The sequence below is a fragment of the Mauremys reevesii genome, linkage group 2 (genome assembly GCF_016161935.1).
Source record: "Mauremys reevesii isolate NIE-2019 linkage group 2, ASM1616193v1, whole genome shotgun sequence".
NCBI classification, from domain to species: Eukaryota; Metazoa; Chordata; order Testudines; family Geoemydidae; genus Mauremys; species Mauremys reevesii.
In genome coordinates, this window is record NC_052624.1 from 118,456,027 (window position 1) to 118,479,185 (window position 23,159).

General features: G+C 41.6%; 1 protein-coding gene across 2 annotated transcripts in view; it reads right to left on the minus strand.

Annotated features, from left to right (window-relative positions):
• The window catches only part of GABBR2 (gamma-aminobutyric acid type B receptor subunit 2), a 900,562-nt gene that overhangs the window by 481,317 nt on the left and 396,086 nt on the right, over nucleotides 1-23,159 (minus strand). For both annotated transcript variants that reach the window (XM_039527208.1, XM_039527207.1), the window contains exon 5: nucleotides 2,715-2,780. In XM_039527208.1, coding sequence (XP_039383142.1) covers nucleotides 2,715-2,780 — 66 coding nt within the window. The remainder of the gene's footprint in view (nucleotides 1-2,714; nucleotides 2,781-23,159) is intronic.

The window sequence follows — 23,159 nt, forward strand, 5'->3', positions numbered from 1 at the left end:
TGTTTTGGGTCAGGACCCCTACAGTTACAAAACCATGAAATTTCAGATTTAAATATCTGAATTGTGAATAGGTGAATTGTTGTTCGACTTCTGTGCTAGTCATGGATTGTCCATAATGAATACCATGTTCAAACACCAGGTTGCTCATAAATGTACTTGGTACCAGAACACCTTGGGCCGAAGACTGATCGACTTTACAGTCATCTTGTCAGACCTAAGACCATATGTTCTATAGATTCTGGTGAAGAGAGGGGCAGAGCTGGTAACTGATGACCACTTGGTGGTGAGTTGGATCTGATGCATGAGATGCTGACTGGATAGACACAGGAGGCCCAAATGATCAGTGCATGTTGCCTAGGAATGCCTCATGGAGGACCCTGTGCAGAAAGACTTCAATTCCCACCTCCGCAAGAACTTCTCCTGCATTCTGGGTGAGGTCTTGGACATTGATTCTGAATAGACCATGTTCAGGGCCTCAATTGTTGAGGCAGCCATGAAAAGCTGTGGCCTGAAGGTAGTTGGTATCTGTCATGGTGGCAACCCTAGTATCCACTGGTGGACTCCAGTGGTGAGGGAATTTTTCAAGTCAAAGAAGGAAGCCTTCTGAGCAATGTTCGCGAACTGGACTCCTGATACAGTTGAGAGGTACCAGCTGCAGCTGTGGCGGTTGTTGAAGCCCAGGCTTGGAAGGAGTTTGGAGAGACCATGAAGAATGACTTCCAGATGGCTGCAAAGGTGTTCTGGCAAACCATTTGTCACCTTAGGAGGGGTCGGCAGTATGTTGCCCAGGGTGTACTCAGCAAGGGTGGTGAAATGCTGACCTTGACTGAGAAAATCATAGAGAGGTGGAAGGAGCACTTTGAGGAACTCCTCAACCCAATGTACACCTTCCCTCCACCCTTCCAGGAGGCAGCACTGGAAACCTCCAGTGAGATCGGATCTATTTCTGATGCTGAGGTCGATACAGCAGTAAAATGCCTTCATAGTGGTAATGCAGCAGGGGTGGGTGAGATTTGCCCAGAGATGTTGAAAGCACTGGACAATGTTCGGGTGCTGTGGTTAATGCACCTCTTCAATGTTGTATGGAAGACAGGTGTAGTACATCTGGACTGGTAAACTGGGTTGGTGGTCCCAATCTTTAAGAAAGGAGACCAGAGAGTGTGTTCCAACTATAGGGGGATCACATTCCTCAGCCTCCCCAGCAAAGCCTATCCCAGGGTACTGGAAAGGAGGTTACACCCATTAGTTGAACCTCAGATTCAGGAGGAACAATGAACCAGCTCTTTGTTCTCTCACAGATACTCGAGGGTTTGTGGGAGCTTGCTAATCTGGTCTACCTTTGCTTTGTAGACCTGGAGAAGGCATATGACCACATTCCCTGAGATGTGTTGGGGGAAGTGCTGTGGGATTATGAGGTGCCGGTACCACTTTTTCATGCTATCTGGTCCCTCTATTCTCAGAGTGAGAGTTGCATTCACATTCTTGGCATTAAGTTGAGTTCGTTCAAGATGGGTGTTGGACTCCGCCAAGGATGCGCCTTGTCCCCACTCCTGTTCATAGTTTTCATGGACAGGATATCAAGCTGCAGCCGAGCTGTGGAGTGCATCTGGTAAGAGGACTCGGAAGTGACATCTCCGCTATTTGCAGATGATGTTGTCCTTCTTACTTCTTCAGATCGTGATCTCTGATGTGCACTCGAATGTTTCACTGCGGAGTGTGAAGTGGCTGGGATGAGAATTGGTACCTTTGGTTCAGAGGTCATGGCCCTCGCCCAGAAGAAAGCAGACTGCTCTCTCCAGGTGAAGGGGAAGCAGCTGCCCTTAGTGGATGAGTTCAAGTATCTAGGGATCTTGTTCATGAGTGATGGCAAGTGGGAGTGTGAGATCGATCAGTGGATTGGTGCGGTGGTGGCAGCGATGCGGGCACTGTATTGATACATGGTGGTCAAGTGGGAGCTGAGTTCTTGGACGAAGCTCTTGGTTTACAAGTCGCACTACATTTCCATCCTCACTTATGGTCATGAAATTTGGGTAATGACCGAAAGGGCAAGATTGCGGGTACAAGCGGTGGAAATGAAGTTTCTTCACAGGGTGGCTGGGCTTACTCTTTGAGACAGGGTGAGGAGCTTGGCTATCAGGAGAGTGTCAGAGTACAACTGCTACTCCTCCAGATTGAGAGGTGCCAGCTGAGGTGGTTTGGGCATCTGATAAGGATGCCCCCTGGGAGGCTTCCATTGGTGCTATACTGGGCACGTCCCACTAGGAGGAGGTCCCAAGGCCAACCCAGGACACACTGGAACAATGGGGAATCCCCCAGGAGGAACTGGAACCTGTTGCGGAGGACAAGGAGGTCTGGTCCTTCCTACACTCCATGCTGCCACCGTGACCCTCACCAGGAAAAGTGGCATAAGAAATATCTGAAATCATTAAATTTATGATTTTTAAAATCCTATGTCTGTGAAATTGACCAAAATGAACCATGAATTTGGTAGGGCCCTAACTATAAACCCATGCTTAAGTCCCATTGAAATCAAGTGCTTACATGTTTTCCTGAATAGGGATGGATTTAAACATGTGCTGAAGAGCTTCCTTGAACTGAGGCCTTATAGGTTTGCAGGGGTGGCCCACAGGATAGCAATTCGAGTTTTCAGATGTACGTTTATTGAAAGGCAATTAATTCTTTCCCCAAATATGCAATTAAACATCTTTACTTACACAACAGAACACTTTTGCTGCCATTTGCTCATCAAACTGGCCAAGGATTATCCGAACATCATTACCCTGTGGACAAAATAACGTATATCTAAGTTTAATGCAGTCACAGGCCTGAAATAAACTATATTCAAAGTCACTTCTTCTAAAGGCCCAATTTTGCCACACTCACTCAGACTGAGGAATATTGTACTTTTTGAGTAGGCCCTTTGAAATCACCGTGAGAACTTGCAGAGTAAGGTAGAACATAACAGGTAAGATCCTCAGCTGCTAGTAAAAGCCATTTTGGAGTTATGCTAATTTACACCAGCTGAAGATCTGGCTCATTATGAATAAAGGTGGCAGAACTGCAATTTTCAAACAAATAATTGAGAAATAACAATATTGAGAAGAGAATAGTGATACTTATTTTGTGTAACTACATATTACTATTCAATAATACTAAGAAACAGCACAGATCAAAAGGATATTTGATTTGCTTTGTCTTCATTTTGCACTTAAAAAGCAATTGCAAATATCTATGGAGATATATTTTACAGTACACTGTCAATGATTGCACCTTATCAGACAACATAGACAATGGACACTTGTAAATGAGATAAAACACATTCACCAACTTTGATAGCTCCTAGAGGTTTTATTCATATCACTACTCTTTCCATAGACAGTAGAATACATCAATGTCTGGGGGTGGGGAAAACTGCTTTGGGAATCCACAATTGAAGTCAATAGTCAATGGAGGTCATTTTGCCTTCATGCCCAGAATATGTTAATGAAATTTTCAGATGACTTCAGAAACTAGAACTAACTTTCTGTTAATGGGTGAAAAAAATAATACAGACAAACATTAAACACAGAGCAGTTCATTACAACTCTCTGTAACTTAATACTTAATTTCACACAACAGATGGATGATCAGACAGGGTTTGAACAAGGTTTTTTTTTTTATGGGTAGTATAAAATGGTTTGTTAGCTTGCTAGTGCCACTTCTTTTTGCAAAGCAAAATATCAAGCTATTCAATTTGAGTTTAAATGGTGGAAAACATTTCAGTTATAATTATTTCGCTTTATTATAGATTTTCAGTTTAGATAACTTCAAAACTTTTTTCTTGTATAGCAAATGTACCTCTTGTTGAGATATAGTCTGGAAAGAACTATTTTGCTCTTAAAATTATCTGAAACTAAATAGTTTTTAGGATCTGTAAGTTTTGCAGTATATGATTTTCTTTGGATATTCTTAACCTGTGCAGTTTCACTAAGCTTATTTATTTTGTTTACTTAGTCACATAGTAATAAAATATTCTGTCTGAAACAGATCCATTTAAAATCTAAATCCAATTAGCTCACATAAAGCCAAGAAAAATAAGTTATTTTTATTAAAAGGAGTCTCATTCATATGAGTCCAAAGCATATTTTGTTAAAGCAAAAGGGAAAAAATATATGACAATAAAACAAACACACAACTCAACCAAGTTCTGTACTTTAAAAAATTATAAAACTATCCTGATGGTTTTGAGACCCTTAACTGAATTGTCAGACTTCTGTGCACATAAAATCTCAACTTAAATATTGCATTAACTAAAAACTAAACTGAACTAAAATAAAATCAATAACAATTTGCTGAAAACAAAAAATGAAACCAACAAAATCTGTTAAAGTTGAAATTTTAAACTCATAAAAATACAGTAATTACATTATAGTTCCCACAGCAACATGAACAATTTTTTTTAAAATAGAAAATGTATTTTCTTGTTACATAAAACAGAAGGTTTTTTTTATTTTTATATCACCTTTGGACTGAGAACAATCATAGGAAATTTCAGCCCAAAATATTAAGTTGTTAGTCACTGAGAAGACAGGTTTGAGAATCTTATTCTTTACTATAGTGACTCTATAATTATTCTGTTGAAAAATATTACGCAAATTGCAAAGCACATTATGTCCTCTTTAGTAATACCCTTGTCCTTCTTAAACATCCGCATTGCCTACAGGGGTTCTCATTATACTGATATCACTGTGTAATTAGTTTGGCAAACAACATATAGCCTGAAATCTTTCTACTTTGAACATGAGTGTGTGTTCTATGTTTGCTGGTTTTGCAAGGAAAGAAAGAGACAAACATTCAAGTATCAGAGGGGTAGCCGTGTTAGTCTGGTTCTGTAGAAGCAGCAAAGAATCCTGTGGCACATTATAGACTAACAGACGTTTTGCAGCATGAGCTTTCGTGGGTGAATACCCACTTCTTCGGATGCAAGCAGGGGAAATTTCCAGGGGCAGGTGTGTATATATAAGCAAGCTCTCTAGCTTGCTTATATATACACACCTGCCCCTGGAAATTTCCACTGCTTGCATCAAGAAGTGGGTATTCACCCACCAAGCTCATGCTGCAAAAAACCTATGTTAGTTATTACATGCCAGGATTCTTTTTGTTTTTTCTACAAACATTCAAGAAATTCTTTTATTAAAATATGAATGAAGGAGTGCAGCACCCAACAATTTAATTTAGGGCAAAGAAAAAAGTGTTGATGTTTTTTTCAGAGCAGCACAGCTCCCAATCCAGCAGCCAGCAGAGTCCAGAGGCTCTTGTTGTCTCTTCCTTCTCCTGAGAGGTTGGGTTGTTTGTTGTTGTGTTTGTGTGTTGTGTTGGAGAGGGCCACTGGGGGGTTGTTGGGGGTTGTTGGGTCTCCTTCTGGGATGGTTGTGGTTCCTGTTGGGTTCTCTGTCTCCCTGCACAACTGGGGCTGTTGATTTAAAGCAGAAGAGGCTTTATGAGGAGGGTGTTGCTAGCATAAGAGACAGCAAAGAAGAAGGCACAAACACACTTGCAGGAGAAGTGGAGAAATGGATGACACCACCAGCAAACCAGAATCAGGGAGAAAAGCTACTGAACATACAAGAGCAGATAAATAGAGAGGGGCAGGGCTAGGGAGGATGTCTAAGGACAAGAAGCATGAATTTAATTTAAGTTCTGAGCACTCACAGCTGCCAAGTCAATTAGAGCTGTGCTTTGAAAATACTGAAGTGCTTTAAAATACTAAGTACTCTGAAAAATCAGGTCAAAAGTGGGCACCTAACATTAGTAGACAATTTTGGTGTTAATCTTTCTGTGCCTCAGTTCCCCAGTTGTAAAGGGAGGATAATAATACCATTTGTTCTCACAAGGGTGTTGTGCATTAGTGTTTCTCTCTCATTAGTGTTTGGGAAGCACTCAGATGCCATGATGACAGCATCACAGAAATGTCCAGGAGGAAATTAATAATTTTGTATTCAGTGCAGGTTTGGATGGTAGTTAATAAGATCTAAGGACACATATCAAATGAAGAAGATAAAAAGAAATATTGAATAATTGCCTATTCATAAATGAGTCAGGAATCCTGTGGGGAAAAATAGGATGTGATCATGTCATTAAGGATGGTATCATAATGCATACACACAAGGAGGTTGAATTAAAATTGCATGGGTAACCTTATTTCCAGCATTTCCTAACTTTGAAGGGCTTAGCTTTGCAACCTGAACATTCTTTTAATGTAGGATTTTGGGATGTAATATACATAGAGGGGAAAAAAAGAGGAGAGAAAGAGACAGACAAATCTTTTGGTGCTGTGCAGCCAATTCACACTGCACTGCCTCCATAATCTTGCTGTAAAATAAGAACACAAGAACATAAGAACGGCCATACTGGGTCAGACCAAAGGTCCATCTAGCCCAGTATCCAGAGGGAATGAACAGAACAGCTAATCATCAAGTGATCCATCCCTTGTCGCCCAGTCTCAGCTTCTAGTAAGCAGAAGCTAGGCACACCATTCCTGCCCATCCTGGCTAATAGCCATTGATGGACCTATCCTCCATGAATTTATCTAGTTCTTCAACAATCTGAAGAAGGATCACCCCAGAGAAAGGATCACCATCCAGCAGGATAGAGCCAATGCAGGGATCTTATGTCATACACTCTGCATGTTGCTGGTGCAGCAGGAAAAGAGGAGCATAGCTGGAGAAAAGGGGATGTGTCATTTTTGTTCCCCCATGGCCATTACAGCCTCCAGCAGAAACAGTGGAGTGCAAATGTGAGCTGTAAACCTCTGCCTTGCACTCTGCCATTCTGACATAGCCAAAGATTTGGCCCAAGATTAATTACCTCCCAGTGCTCAAAGACAATTACTGCATGTAAAAAATACTGATGCAATAAAAAGAATATAATACCCATATAATGTTTATATGACTGATTTTCTAGTAAGGCGATCTTAATATTTGTCTTGGGTTCTAGCTTTAAGGATAATCCCCTTAATCTTCCCTTTACCCCCCACTGCTCTCGCAGCCCCTCCTTTTGGACTCAAAGATTAAGACAAAACTAACTTCAGAGCCAGAAAAGTCTGCTTTAAATCAACCAGAGGAATCATCAGTGTGTGACACAAGGCATTTGATCCCTGAAAAGGATGAACATAACATACTAATTTAACAGCACTCCCAATTCCTGTCAGCTGAAGAAATGGGTGACTGGGCCTACAAATTAGAACAATACATATCTCTATTATTCAGGAACCAGGCTCACCCAGAATCCTATATTTTTTTAATGCTTTCAACCTTAATTATTTATAAATCTCCAGAGAAAATGCGACTTTCATGAGTAAACTGGCAGTTGCCCAGCTTTGCTAACTTGCTTTATATTACTGTTACCCCAGCAACATAGCTTGTGAATCATTTATTAACCATTGTCAGAAACACATTTTCAAATCAAGCCAAGGCAATCACTCTTCTTTTCATTTACTAAGGCAGTTCACTGAAATATCAAATCAAGAGTTGGGAAAATCCCCATGTCACAAGTGCTAAAGGAAACAGAGGACCAAATTCAGCAGTGATGTCAAAAGTAGTGTAAGATACTTGAGAATAAAGTCAAGTTCATCAATTTGGTGTTCCCTGGGAACTGCCATTCTCTCTATCTCTATCCCTTCCCTACCTACATGGGATAAGTAGATGCCCCACCCACATTCTTCATTCATGCTCTTCCACTTTAACCCCCTTATTGTGACCTGCTGCTGGCTGACCTTGTTTGGGTAAGTCACTTCACCTCTCTGTGTTTCACTGGTTACACTGAGCTAAAAAGCAGCCTATTTGACTGAAAAGGGCAATAGTGAGGCCTATGCAAGGAAATCATATTGCCAACAGTGGTTGATAGCTGGCAGTTTCCCCATCTGAAATATGGGGAGAATGATACTGACCTCCTTTGTAAAGTATTTTGAGATGTCTAGATGAAAAATGCTGTATAAGAGGTAGGTTATTATTTTTGTTATAGGCAGGGCTGGTAGCAATGCCTCTTAAGCCACATTTTAGGCCCTATTTTCAGTTGCTTATAACTTTGCCAGACTTTAATCATTTGGTCCAGGTGTCTATGTTAGGTATTATTAATATTATTGTTGTTTGGAAAGTGGGGGAAGGAGGAGGGTATTTCAGCCAAAACTATTGAGATGTTTCTGAGGAAAAGGGTAGGGAAAACCTGCAGTCAGGCTTGGCCGTTGAGGGGCCCTCAACAACTGCAGCTTTGATTCCTGCCATCTTGGAGGTGGTAGACAGTCTGTTTCCTATAGCTGAGTATTTTTAAACTCAGCCAAAACAAAGGCTCATGGATAGTAACGTCTGCTAGTAGGAAAAAGTATTAGGCTGGAACCCATGGGTTCACATCTAAGGATAAAGACACCAATCACCTGGAATAACCAGTGTGCAAAGTTTATTCCCTGGCACTCAGGGAGATGATACAAAATGGTGTCACTCCCCATGGGATCTAGAACAACTCTTGCTGATTTCCAACAGGCAGGAATATTCCATCTCTATGTGAGAACAGCTCACTGGTTACACTGAGCTAAAAAGCAGCCTACTTGACAGGACAGCCTTCACATACTTTCATATCCTGATCTGTGGTCTAACTGAATACATCCCTGGTTTGTGTAGGGAGAGACATCTATCAAATAACATTATGTTCTGCACTCTCCTTTTTATAGCACCAAAGATTTGCACCAAATGTTTGGCTTTGTTAACTATCTTTCTCAGAGGTCAGATCATCTATGTCTGGATTTAAACTCTGGTCCTCAGTAAAGTGTGCATATTGTTGCTATCCTAGGAACTTTGTGTAAACAAAGAATGGTTTATTTTCATCCCCATACAAGAGAGGGAGTCACTGGAGTCCTGACAGGCCTCAAAACTGCAAGACTTTCCTGCCAGAGGACTCCTTCAACTGGGTGACACATGTTATCAGGCTACATGTGAAAGTTCTGTGAGTTTGCTTTTAGATATACCACCATCATCTGACCACTAGGAACACCTAAGACATTGTGGTAATAATAATGGTAGGGCCCAGATATTCCTAAATGTGATAGATGACAGATTTCTTCACAAAATAGTCACTGAACCAACAAGAGATAATGTAATTTTAGATTTAGTACTGGTAAGTATTGAGGACCTCATGGAAGAAATGTTTGTAGAGGATAACCTTGATTTGAATTAATGGAAGGATAAACAAAACAAGTCCTGCAACTAGGAGTCTTGTTTTCAAAAGGGCAAACTTGAAAAAAGTTAAGGAAATTAGTTAGGGAATTTGACTGAACTAAAGAACTTCAGGATCTGAATGTGGAGGAGGATTGCAATTACTTTAAATCAAAATTGCAGAAACTATCTGAACCCTGACTCCTAAGCAAGTGGAAAAAATTCTCAGGGAAGGGTTTGTGACGTTGCATCCCATAATGCTTTATGGAAATATGCTTATGAATGTAAATATGACATAACTGGAATATGTTTTATGCTAGATATTCCATGTAACACATCTGTGTGTAAAGGTTATGTTCTTCTGCATGTATTCATCCTATTTGTACAAATGTATCATTCTTGTATCTGAAACTAGGAATATAAAATAGAACTCTGAGGTCCTATTGTAGTTATGCAAAGTGTGGGCCATTAATGGTGGCTTGGAATCTTGATGGTCCCCATTAACCAGGATAATATCATCCCTGAAATTATCTAATTCTTTTTTGAACCCAGTTATACTTTTGACCTTCACAACATCCCTGGCAACGAGTTCCACAGGTATGTTGTGTGAAGAAGTAATTCCTTCTGTTTTAAACCTTCTCCCTATTAATTTCATTGGGTGACTCCTGGTTCTTGTGCTGTGTGAAGTGATAGATAACACTTTCCTACTCACTTTCTCCACACTATTCATGATTTTATAGACCTCTATCATATCACCCTTTTGTCGCCTCTTTTCTAAACTGAACAGTCCCAGCCTTTTTAATCTCTCCTCATATGGAAGCTGTTCCATAACCCTTATAATTTTTTTCCTTCTCTGTCCCTTTTCTAATTTTACTACACCTCTACCCCGATATAACGTGACCCGATATAACACAAATTCGGATATAACGCGGTAAAGCAGTGCTGGGGGGGGGCGGGGGCTGTGCACTCCGGCGGATCAAAGCAAGCTCGATATAATGCAGTTTCACCTATAAGGCGGTAAGATTTTTTTTGGCTCCCGTGGACAGCGTTATATTGGGGTAGAGGTGTATATCTTTTCTGAGATAGGGCAACCACAACTACACAGAGTATTCAAGGTGTGGGTGTACCATGGCTTTATATAGTGTTATTATATTTTTTGTCTTATTATCTATCCCTTTCCTAATAGTTTCTAACATTCTGTTAGCTTTTTTTAAATGCTTCTACACATGGAGTAGATGTTTTCGGAGAACTATTGAAATTGACCGCAATGTCTTTCTTGAGTGGTACCAGCTAATTTAGATGCCATCATTTTGTATATGTACAGTTAGGATTATGTTTTCCAACGTGCATTACTTTGCATTTATCAACATTGAATTTCATCTGCCATTTTGTTGCCCAGTCACCCAGGTTTGAGAGATCCTTTTGTAGCTCTTTGCAGTCTGCCTGGGACTTAACTATCTTGAGTAGTTTTGTACCATCTGCAAATTTTGCTACCTCACTGTTTACTCCTTTTTCCAGATCATTTATGAATATGTTAAATAGGACTGGATCCAGTACAGACCCCTGGAGGACACCACTATTTACCCAGAGGTGAAAGTAAGCCGGTCCGGCGTACCAGTAAGAAAGTGGGCTCCGGTACACAGCTGACCATACTGGCAGGGCTGCTGATGAGGGAAAAGAGGGAGCTGCCCTGGGGCCCAGTGATTTAAAAGGGCCTGGTTCTCCCAGCAGTGGCTGCAGCTACCCCGGGGCTCTGGCGGTGATTTAAAGGGCCCAGGGCTCCCTGCCACTGCCACCACTACTCTGGGGCTCTGGCGGTCATTTAAAGGGCCCGGAGCTCCAGCAGCGATTCAAAGGGCCCGGCTGCCCTTTAAAGTGGTGCAGGCTGGGCAGCACTGAAGGACTGGCTGGGGGAGTCTGGCACCAGCCATGCCCCTTCTGCCTGAGGTCCCACCCCTTCTGGGGGTCCAGAGCTGCCCTCCCCCTTGCCCAGGACCCCGGCCGCCCTGCGTACTAGTAAGTCATTTAAGTTACTTTCACCCCTGTATTTACCTCTCTCTATTCTGCAAACTGACCATTTATTCCTACCCTTTGTTTCCTATCTTTTATCCAGTTACTGATGCATGAGAAGACCTTCCCTCTTATTCCATGCCTGCTTACTTTGCTTAAGAGCCTTTGGCAAGGGACTTCATTAAAAGCTTTCTGAAAGTCCCAAATACACTATATCCACTGGATCATCCTTGTTCACATGTTTGTTGCAGAGGCACCATTTAAGGAGGGTAAGGAGGGGCTCTTACCCTCTCCCCAAGTTTCATACCAGAGATCTGCTCACAGCACATGCCCTAGCCCCAGACAGAGCTCTTAACTGCAACATAGCTTGAGTGTGACATGTGATGAGTTCTGTGCTGCTCCCAGCTTCCGCGCCCTCCCCCCCAGGGAGTTTGTTTATAAAGGGAGGCAGGGAGATTAAGATAACAAAAGGCTTGTCCTTAAATTAAATTAAGGATTGTTAGATGATCCTGAAAGCATTGCCAGGCACTCCAGTGAACAGATACGAGACAAAGGGTAGGAATAAATCATCAGTTTTCAGAATGGAGAGGGATAAATAATCGTGTCCCCCAGGGGTCTGTACTGGGACTAGTGCTGTTCAGCATATTCAAAAATGATCTGGAAAGAGGGATAAACAGTGAGGTGACAAAATTTGCAGACTATACAAAACTACTCAACATAGTTACGTCCAAAACTGACTGCAAAGAGTTACAAAAGGATCTCACAGAACTGCGTGACTGGGCAACAAAATGGCAGATTAAATTCAATGTTGATAAATGCAAAGTAATGCACATGGCAAAATACAATCCCAACTATCCATACAAAATGATGGGATCTAAATCAGCTGATACCTGTCAAGAAAGATCTTGGAGTCATTATGGATAGTTCTCTGAAAGCAGTGACAATATATATACACATATAGCCTGTATATTATTCCATGGTACATTAAACATATTGAATAATGAGTGCAGATCTGGCTACCCCCATCTCAAAAAAGATATAGTGAATTTGGGAAAGGGACAGAGAAGAGCAACAGAAATGATTAGGGATATGGAACAGCTTCTGTATGAGGAGAGATTAAAAAGACTGGGACTTTTCAGCTTGGAAAAGAGATGACTAAGTGAGGAAATATGGTAGAGGTCTAAAAAATAATGAATGGTGTGGAAAAATTTAATAAGGAAATGTTATTTACTCCTTCACATAACACAAGAACTAGGGGTCACCCAGTGAAATTAATAGGCTGCAAGTAGATTTAAAACAAACAAAAGTATTTTTTCACAGTCAACCTGTGGAACTCTTTGCCAGGGGATGTTGTGAAGGCCAAAACTATAACATGGTTCAAAAAAGAACTAGATAAGTTCATGGAGGATAGGTCCATCAATGGCTATTAGCCAGGATGGACAGGGATGGAACATCATGTTCTGTGAATCCTTAGTCCACTGTCTGCCAGAAACTGGGACTGGGTGATAGAGGATGGATCACCTGATGATTGTCTGTTCTGTTCATTTCCTCTGAAGTATCTGGTATTGGCCACTGTTGGAAGACAGGATAGTGGGCTAGATGGACCATCGGTCTTACCCAGTATTGCCATTCTGATGTTCTTATATTTTCCCAGATGTATCTGTCCCCCACTGTAATCCACTAGACCCACTGCACCTCCCAGAGCTGAGATAGAACCCAGGAGTCCTGATGGGGTCTCTCTCTGTAGAATTAGTAACAAAGTAAAAATATACATTCAAATTTGAAACTTAAACAGTGTCCCTTAAGTGACTTGCCACCAGATGTCAGAACACATCATTATTAGAGCTGAGTGGGTCTAATATTTATTTATTTTTCTTTCTTGTACATAGGAATTGGATACCATGCTCCTGTCAGCTAATTACTAAGTTATGAGCCAAAAAAACCTAGTTTTCAAGTGCTTAAGTAGCTCTGGAATCACAACTAAGGTTGCCCTCCTTACCAAACTTTGAGCTAGTGCCCCTGGTTTGTTGACTCCCTCAAAAATTCTAATAGATTGGTGAGGAATGATTTCCCTTTACAAAAGCCATGTTAACTCTTCCCCAGCAAATCACATTCATCTATGTGTCTGATAATTCTATTATTTACTGAAGTTTCAACCAGTTTGCCTGGTAATGAAGTTAGGCTTACCGGCCTGTAATTGCCACCATCGCCTCTGGAACCTTTTTTTTTTTTTTTAAAATTGGCATTACTTTAGCTATCCTCCAGTCATCTAGTACAGAGGCTGATTTAAGCGATAGGTTACATAACACTGTTAGTAGTTCTGCAATTTCATATTTGAGTTCCTTCAGAAATCTTGGGTGAATACCAGCTGGTTCTGGTGACTTATTATTGTGTAATTCATCAATTTGTTCCAAAACCTCCTTTATTGACACCTCAGTTCCTCAGATTTGTCATCTAAAAAGAATGGCTTAGGTGCGGGAATCTCCCTCACATCCTCTGGAGTGAAGATTGATATAAATAATTCATTTAGCTTCTCCGCAATGGCCTTGTCTTCTTTGAGTGCTCCTTTAACACCTTTATCCATTCAATGACCCCACTGATTGCTTGGCAGGCTTCCTGCTTCTGATGCACTTTTTTTTTTTTTTTGCTATTAGTTTGTCTTTTGATAGTTGCTCTTCAAATTCTTTTTTTAGCCTGCCTAATTATACTTTTACAATTGACTTGGCCAGAGTTTATTCTCCTTTCTATTTTCCTCTAAAGGATTTGACTTCCAATTTTTAAAGGATGCCTTTTTGCCTCTAACAATCTCTTACTTTGTTGTTTGGCCATCAGAGCCGGTGCTAGGTATAAGCAGAATAAACAATTGCTTAGGAGCCTGAGCAGCTGAAGGGGGCCCCCTATTAATTATTAGTATGTGTTGTGTGCAGAGGTGGGGGAAATACTTTTGCTTAGGGCCTCCAATGGGCTAGCAATGGCACTGTTAGCCATGGTGGCATTTTTTGGTCTTTTCACATTTTTTTGTATTTGGGGCATACATTTAATTTGAGCCTCTATTATGGTGTTTTTAAAAAGTTTCCATGGAGCTTGCAGGCATTTCACTCTTGTGACTGTTCCTTTTAATGTCTGTTTAATTAGCTTTCTCATTTTTGTATAGTTCCCTTTTTGAAGTTAAATGCTTCTCTGGTGGGCTTCTTTGGTATTTCTCCCCTGCATGAGGATGTTCAATTTAATTGCATTACGGTCACTATTACTGAGCAGTTCAGCTATGTTCACCTCTTGGACCAGATCCTGTGTGCCAGTTAGATCTAAATCAAGAATTGCCTCTCCCCTTGTGGGTTCCAGGACTAGCTGCTCCAAGCCGTTAATGGTGTCTAGAAATTTTATCTCTGTATTCCGTCCTGAGATGACATGTTGCTAGTCAATAAGGGGATAATTGAAATCCTCCATTATTGCTGAGTTTTCTATTTTTATAGCCTCTCTAATCTCCCTGAGCATTTCATAATCACCATCACTATCCTGGTCAGGTGGTCAGTAGCATACTCCTGCCACTATACTCTTATTATTCAAGAATGGAATTTCTATCCATAGAGATTCTATTGTACAGTTTGATTCATATACAATTTTTACTTTATTTAACTCTATGCTTTCTTTCACAATATAGTGCCACTCTCCCAACAGCCCGAACTACTCTGTCATTCCTATATATTTTATACCCTGGTATTACTGTGCCCCATTGATTATCCTCATTCCACCAAGTTTTTCATTCCTATTATATCAATATCCTTATTTAATATCAGGCACTCAAGTTCATCCATCTCAGTGTTTCGACTTATTGCATTTGTATTCAAGCCATTATAAAATTTGTCAGCATGTAGTTGTCTGCCTTCCCGAGTTGTAATTGACTGTGTCTTTTCAGCTCCTACCTTTACTTTATCAATGTCTATCCTCTCCTCTTTACTAGGATAGAGAATTCCTGTTAGTAGATCCTCCCCAAAGGGATAGCACTGTTCAAACCACGTGCTACTCTGCACCTGTTGACTTTCCCCCAGCTCTTAGTTTAAAAAATCTTCTATGACATTTTTAATGTTACATACACGTTCCGTTCTGTTCCATTTTGGTTTAGGTGGAGCCCATCCTTCCTGTATAGGCTCTTCCTTTTCCAAAAGGTTCTCCAGTTCCTAATAAATCCAGAATCCTCCTCCCTACACCATCTTCTCATCCGCACATTGAGACCTTGCAGTTCTGCCTGTCTAGCTGGCCCTGCATGTGGAACTGGAAGCATTTCAGAGAATGGTATGATGGAGGTCCTGGACTTTAATCTCTTAGCTAGTAGCCTAAGTTTGGCCTCCTATCTGAATCTTCATCCTTCACCCTGTTTAAAGAGGTGTCAGATTTCCATCTCTTGCAGAGCACTTGCTTGTCTGTATTTCCCCAAGTCTCATTCACATTTAGTGAAGTAGGCACCATGTTTTAGATGACCACAATGCCTCTGCATGAGACAACCCTATCCTCAAGTTCTCCAGACCTTTGAAGCCTCTGAGGCTGAAATCAAGAGTCAGTCCATCACAGCTGTACAATTGTCAAAATGAATCAGACTGTTGCATGAATTTGCAGGTGTTCAGCCACCTGGAGATGTCAAAGTGCTCTCAATTAAGCCTGATGTAGTTTCCATGGCAGGCTGTCACACTGTCTTCTTCTTAGAATGCTAAATAGTTCTATTTAACCTCTAGATGTGACTTCAGTAACACTTTTTTGCTCAGTGACTTAGGAGAGCAAGAGGTGCGGTCACTTCTAATGCACTCTGGACATAGCATACAGAATTAATGCTCATTTTGGCAGTTCTGCTGACCTTATTCACCTAAAACTCCTCAGCCAGCTTCCTGGGAGTTGTGCCAGGGGTGCTGGAACAATTTTTATAGTGGGGGTGCTGATGATGGAAACAATGTATTTGGTGTTTATTACTACTTCAAGCTAAGGGGTGTGGCAGCCCCCCTAGTTACAGCACCACTGGGTTGTACTGCTCACTAAACAGGTGGGAATACACAAAGGACAATTGAAGAAGAAGAAAGTTACTTACCAATAACCGAGTTATTTGAGATGAGCATCTGCATATTCACACGCCCTGCCCACCTTCCACACTTTTTTGGAGACTTAAGTTAAGACTTCCCAAATTAGTGGAGCAAAATGAAGGTTGTTGGGGTCATCCTCACTTTTATACCCTTGGAGGTCTCCTGGCAGAGAGGGGAGGTAGGATGGAAGAGCGGTTCCAGCAAACACTGCTGAACAGAAGATTTCAGTGGCTCCCGGCACAGGCACCTTGATTACACAAGTTGGAATATGCAGGGGCTCACCTGAAAGAACTCCATTTATCAGTACACAATCTGCATTTTTCTTGTCTCCAGTTACTGAAGGCTTCTCGGTTCCACTCAGGCTCTGTGGTTCGGTCCAGGGACTGCTGTAGAGTTGCCTTGATAGACAGACTCTCCTTGGATTTCATGTATAAATCCTTCAATCAGCTCCTGAGGTTTGCCTTAGAGTAGCAAACCCTGAAATCCAGCTCGCTGATCTAATCCCAGCCATTTATTTTTGCAGCCTGCTCAAAATGGCTGATCCAATCAGCAAGTAGGCTTTAAGACCTTTAACAACATCGTAGTAATGGTGCCCCATGCATAAACTGTAGTCTTTATAAAGCCTTTGTATAAAGCCTTTTACAGGATTGATTGTCAGTTTTGGAAATCAATTACAGATAGAGGGCAAGAGCCTGGAAGGAGCGGATTTCAGTAGGAATTGAGGATGATCACTACCTTGCGGGATCACAGCAAATCAGTGGCATAGCTGGAATTTATAACTCAGGATCTCCTGACTCCCAGGTCTTTGTAAAGACCACTAGACTGCTGCCATATTCTAGGCAAAGAGGAACAAAACACCATCCAGCACTACTTTAAGCTGCCGTTTTTTTCCAGCAATAAACTAGCTTCTGATCTTGGCAGATGAGCTAAATCTTGTGTCTTATGGTACAGAAGATATTTGTTTTAGGTTCTTTTCCATTTGCTGGAAGCTGTCCATTAATTAATAAAATGGAAACTGCTGATATAAGTTGGTGAAGACGAGCTGTTCTACTATGTAAGATAGCTCTCTACTAACTTGATCAAATTGCCTCAGGATATTCCCATGACTTTCTGCTAGTCTCTGCTCCAGCTGTAACAATCCCAAGATTTCATACTCAGATTACATGGCAAGCAATGCCTTCTTCTCCTGAAGTGGCGTAACCAGATTCCTTAACGTAAAAACTAGAATACCAACAAATTTTGATCTAGAATAATCTTTTGTTTAGTGTGTTTCAGAAGTTCAGTTGCTCTTATTGACTGATTACATCTGTATGTCTTTTTACAATGATGTTGACTGGGACAGAAGGACCTAGAAATCAGCCAGATCTCTCCAACTAGGGATCTGGCCAGTATGGCAGAGTCACAAATTGGCTCTTATGCCTCCCGCTCCATCGGCATTTGGCAATGGGAATGTGGTGGGGCAAGACTGTGCATGGCTGAAGATCTATTGCATTCTAGTAATCCTGGGCTTGTGGACAGCCCGTAGGAAGCTTGTATACTTTACAGGAGTGTGAAGGCTTGTGAAAAAATATGCCAGAATCAGGGCCTCCATAGAACCTACCCCAGAATTAGGGGAGCCACAGCCAGATCTCTTGTTGCTTCCCCTTTTAGCTGTATCCAGGGGAAACTAGGAGCAGCTGAGAATATAAAACATGTATGTGTACATACTATAGTTACCATTCATTATGACACATATAATGTGAGCTACAAAGTGCATAAAAGTCATCTTGCAGCTTTTGGAGATACATCCACTTATTTGGCATGTTATTTATGTTAGCCAGAATGGTTTTGGTTCTATGTTCACCCTCTTCTAATGCAATGTACTTTTTGCTGCTGCCGTCTGCAGTAATCTGTGGAGAAGACATAATTTATTCACAACTAAATGAAAGCCAGTGAGCTGTTAGTGACAGAACTGTATTTCATGCACTAGTACTAGTCTAGATGTCAGTAGAAAAGTAGACTATTCCCCCTTCAGCAGCCTGTACTTGTCATGAAAATATAGTCTTCACATTCTAAAAAAATGCTAGGAATTATAATTCAACGGCAAATTGCTCCACAAGGGATGTTAGTTATATGTAATCCACAAATCTGTGAAATCCTATTTACTGAAATGCACAGAAAAGTGTTCCTAAAAATTCAGAACAGTGACAATTCAATCAAATGGATGACTGGGCTGAAAAGCCCTTTTAGGCCCTGATACTGCAAATAATTATGTACATGCTTATTTGAGTTCAGTGGGATTATTCCTGTGTGTAAATTTAAGCATGTGTATAAGTGTTTGCAAGATTGAGGGGTCTTAGTGTCCAAAGACTCTACTAGAAATATAAAAATGGTAATAATAACTAAAAATGCATTTGAATTTGACAACGTCATTGAAGTCCTCTGGACACTTTACAAAAAATAAGTAAAGCCAAAATCATTAAGACAACAAATCTATCAAAAATGCAATATCCGAGCTAGTAAACAATCTCTTCTACATCCTATTCATTGACATATAAAACAAAAAACTTGAAACAATGAAACTAAAATGGAAATAGAACAGCACTGAGCTTTGCCTAAATGCCAGAAGTATATTGTGCTGTGGTGTACTGTATTTTTAGTGGGAGACCATTCCAGATGTAAGCATTTGACAGAAAAGGAACCACTTCTCTGTCACAGAGTGAGCTGGTCCTTTAAGAAATCTGGGTCTCAATTGTGCCTGTACCAGGCTAAGTCCACCTCTGTAGGTATATGAAATGAGATAAGTCATGTGATGGTGAGCATGTGTCTAAACAACATCTAATGGGATGAGGGGCTAAGAGCAACCTGCAGGGACCTAAATAGAGGACTCCAGGGGAAAATTGGAACAAAGGAGGACTCCACTCCTGGGGATCAGTGCTCTATGAAGAGCAGGAGGTCTGGCTGTGTAAGAGACCCTGGAAAGGAGGCACAGGACAGCTGTGGTTTTGGGGGTAGAAAGAAATGTTAAAATCTCACAAACTCCTCTCTCTCAAACTCAGCTGCTGTCTCCTAAACTTCAGCTCACAAATGAGCTATTTTAAGATGCCAATTCACAGGCAATTCATATAACATAACAAAACTTGCCAGTGTTTCAAGGAATCCATAGATCACGTTGTATTTCTGTAAACCTTAATAAGTATTTTATCTTCCTCTACATATCCCATAATTGTAAATTTAAATGATGTTCTTTCAGAGCATACATTAATGTGTCTGTTACAAAGAAAGAGGTTTTTACTTTCTATTTTGATCGCTGTTACAGACATTTTGATAGTAACTGGGTGCCAATTTACCTATACTACAATTACACCTCATTGAAGAAAAGATTTCTATTTTCAGAAGTGAATGCTTAAGTTGCACACACAAAATATATGCATGCACCAGAAGTGAATGAAAACCTCATAATCCCCACATGCAGAATAGATGATTGCCTTGACAAGCACCCATTTATTCAAGCAGATGTAAATATGGGTTTTGTGTACTTAACAGGTGAATATCTGTAATTAGCATATAAAGCCCTGACCCTCTAAAATTCTTCCGGTTCTGCCAGAAGGGAGATCTCAATGTTATTCATTGGAATTCACCATGGAAGGCAGGATATCTTCTGCAACACAGGAGGAATTTTGAAGGGCCAATACTGGAGGCCCCTATTTTTGAAATTTTTACTTTTTCATCATTTTTTGCAATGTGAACAAGAGAAGCAGAAATAGATGGAGGAAGGACAGAAAGATGCGGATTCTGTTGTTAACACGAATTAAAGAACTACTTAATCATTTTAATCTGCCAGTTAATAAATGACATACTTATAGTATCCACAGCAAACACATTGACTAATATACTTCTGTCATGAATAGTTAGTAAAGGGTTAAAGCATAGTACCTGGTGGGCACCTGACCTGAGGACCAATCAGGGAAGAGAATTTGAAACTCCTAGGAGGGAACTTTTCCCTCTGTTTGGGGGGGTCTTTGTCTTTAGCCGTCTGGAGTTACAAGAGTCCAGATGTTTTAATCAAGTCTACAAGTTTCCACCTTTCTGAACTAATTTCTTCTAGTCAAGATAGTGAGTATTAGAAAGATACTTTGTGTCCTCACCTAATAATCCTATGCTTGCAATTCTGTGTGTTTGTTATTGATTATTCTTAATTCTGCTGTTTGGTTGTACTGAGAAAGAGAGAGGATTCTCTCCAGAACTTAGCAAGGTTATACCCTATGAGTGTCCAGCTTGGGCTCATAGAGATTCTGTATTTTCTTTTTAGTCTTTAATAAATTCTTTTCTTTTCTATTAAGGACTTGTTGGTCTTTCCTTGGGTGGATTCTCAGGGAAAGAGAAGGGGGAGGTATCCCTCTGTAGTTAGATCCCGTGTCTCTCCTAGGAAAAGGGAGGGGGGAGGAAGCAGGGGGAATGGTTTGTTTCTCCTGGGTGTAAGAACTCCATGGATTTGGGGCTCTTGGAATCCCCTAGGATTTTGGGGAAGGACTGTGTCTCAATCCACATTTAATGATTGAGTGGTGGCAGCCTACTAGATCTAAACTAGGATTTTAGTTTAGAGGGAAACCAAGTCAGGTCCCCACATTGGAGCCCAACAGTTCCAAGTGGGGGTGAGACCTTTGACATGGTGGCAGCGGAGTTTCGAACCCATTGTTAGAAGGAGTTTTTTTCAGCTGGGCTACGCTGAAGGGAGCTATTCTCTTTTTCTTTCTTGTTGCTTGGACAGGCAGCTTGAGAAAAAGGTGGTTTTGAAGCAGTTTCAGGGTTAGAAGATTTTCAGTTTCTTCCAGGGCTTTCTGTTACAAAGCCCCTGTGGAGTGCTGTTTTCGTCCATTGTGAGAGGAGATATCACTCAGGATTCCTGAGGTGGGGGGAAGTGCTCAACAAAGTACATTCCCATCCAACAGGAAAAACAGGTTTGGGGGGGGGGGAGAGATAAACCCTCCAGCCAGGTTTTTTTTTCTCCCTGTGTCGAGAACACAGATCTCTGAGGAAATAGACCAGATTTTTCTCAGGGGTATTGTTAGCAGCAGCCTTTCAGCTGGGCTGCTGAGTACAGCTACTCAGAGCAGAGTGAGACAGAGAATTTTTTTTTACTCTTTCCCTCTTTCTCAGTACAAACCAGTAACATTACACAAACCACAGTTGCTATACAGAGGATTGATTTATCTTTCTTTAGTCAAGTTATCATAGCCAGGGTTAGGGACTGTCAAACACCACAAACAGTTCACTGACTGCAGAGGGGTGTGGCCAGCATCAGGACACAGACACAATGAGTGCCAAGGCCGCAGCTAAACTGGAAACAAGACAAAAAGAACTGCAATTACAAGACATGGAATTACAATTAAAACTCAAGGAGATTGAAATGAAAGAAAAGGCCAAAGACGCTGAGCACAAAAGAGAAATGGAGAAAATACAAGCCAAAGAGGCTGAGCTCAAAAGACAACTGGAGTTGAAAGACAAAGAACTGGAAATCCAGAGACAGGCTTTGGAATTAGAAAAAGCTAAACAGCAAACTCCACCCAATCCAATCCCTCTTCAACCTACTGATCAACCTTCTCGGAGGAAATTTCCCGCCTACAGGGCAGGGGATGATGTTGAGGCCTTTTTAGAAAACTTTGAGAGGGCCTGTATTGGATACCGTCTTCCTAAAGACCAATACATGATGGAGCTGAGGTCACAGCTCAGCGGACAATTATCCCTTGTGGCAGCTGAAATGCCTAAAGCCCAGATGGATGACTTTCCACTGTTCCTAACCAAGGCCAGACTCAGAATGGGCATCACCCCTGATCACGCCCGTCAGCGTTTCAGAGCCCAGAAATGGAAACCAGAGATGTCATTTCCAGAGCACGCTGCTTACCTGGAAAAACACTATTTCTCCTGGATATCAGGATCCAAGGTTGAGGAGCTAGACGACCTACACCTCCTGATATTGATGGAGCAGTTCCTAGATGGTGTTCCTGAGAACATTAGACGCTACATCCAAGATGGTAAACCAAAAACTCTCACTGAGGCAGGAGAGATTGGAGCCAGATGGATGGCATCGGTAGACAACACGAAAGCTACTGCCAAAGGGAGCGAATCACACAAGGTACCTACCGAGACTAAACCTTACCATCGAGGGCCAATCAAGCCCACACCTACAACCCAAGCACAGTCACACCCTACCTCTTCTTCTACCTCACCAGTTTCCAGTAAACCAACACAACCCCGTGACCCATCAAGTGGGAGATGTTTTGGATGCAATGAATTGGGGCATATCAAAGCCAAATGCCCAAAGAACCTGAACCGGGTCCAACTCCTTGCACCTGCACACCAAGGAAACCCGGAATTAGATATTTCTCAAATACCCGTATGCTTTAGGGAAACTTTGAGAGTGGACGGAAAGGAAGTTATCGCATGGAGAGACACTGCAGCACATATGTCAGCTATCCACCGAACCTTCGTGGACCCCAAATTCATCAACCCGAAAAGCACAGTGACAGTTCGACCCTTCATGTCAAAACCTGTGACATTACCTTCCGCGCAGTTACCTGTCCAGTACAAGGGCTGGTCAGGGACGTGGACTTTTGCTGTCTATGACAATTATTCTGTCCCCATGATTCTGGGCAACCACTTAGCCCATCACGTTGAGCCGCCAGAAACAGAGGGAGTGGTTACACGCAGCCAAGCCAGACGAGCTGCTGCACCCATCCCTGTTCCTGAGCCATCCACCAAGACCCCGTCTGTGTTACCAGGGACCCAGACAGAGGTGGTGGAACCGGATCCCATGACAACACCTACAGCAGCCATACTACATCCAGTCCCAGAACCGGAACTGGAAGAGCAACCAGCGGCAGTACCAGCGCCAGCACCGACGCCAGCGCCATAA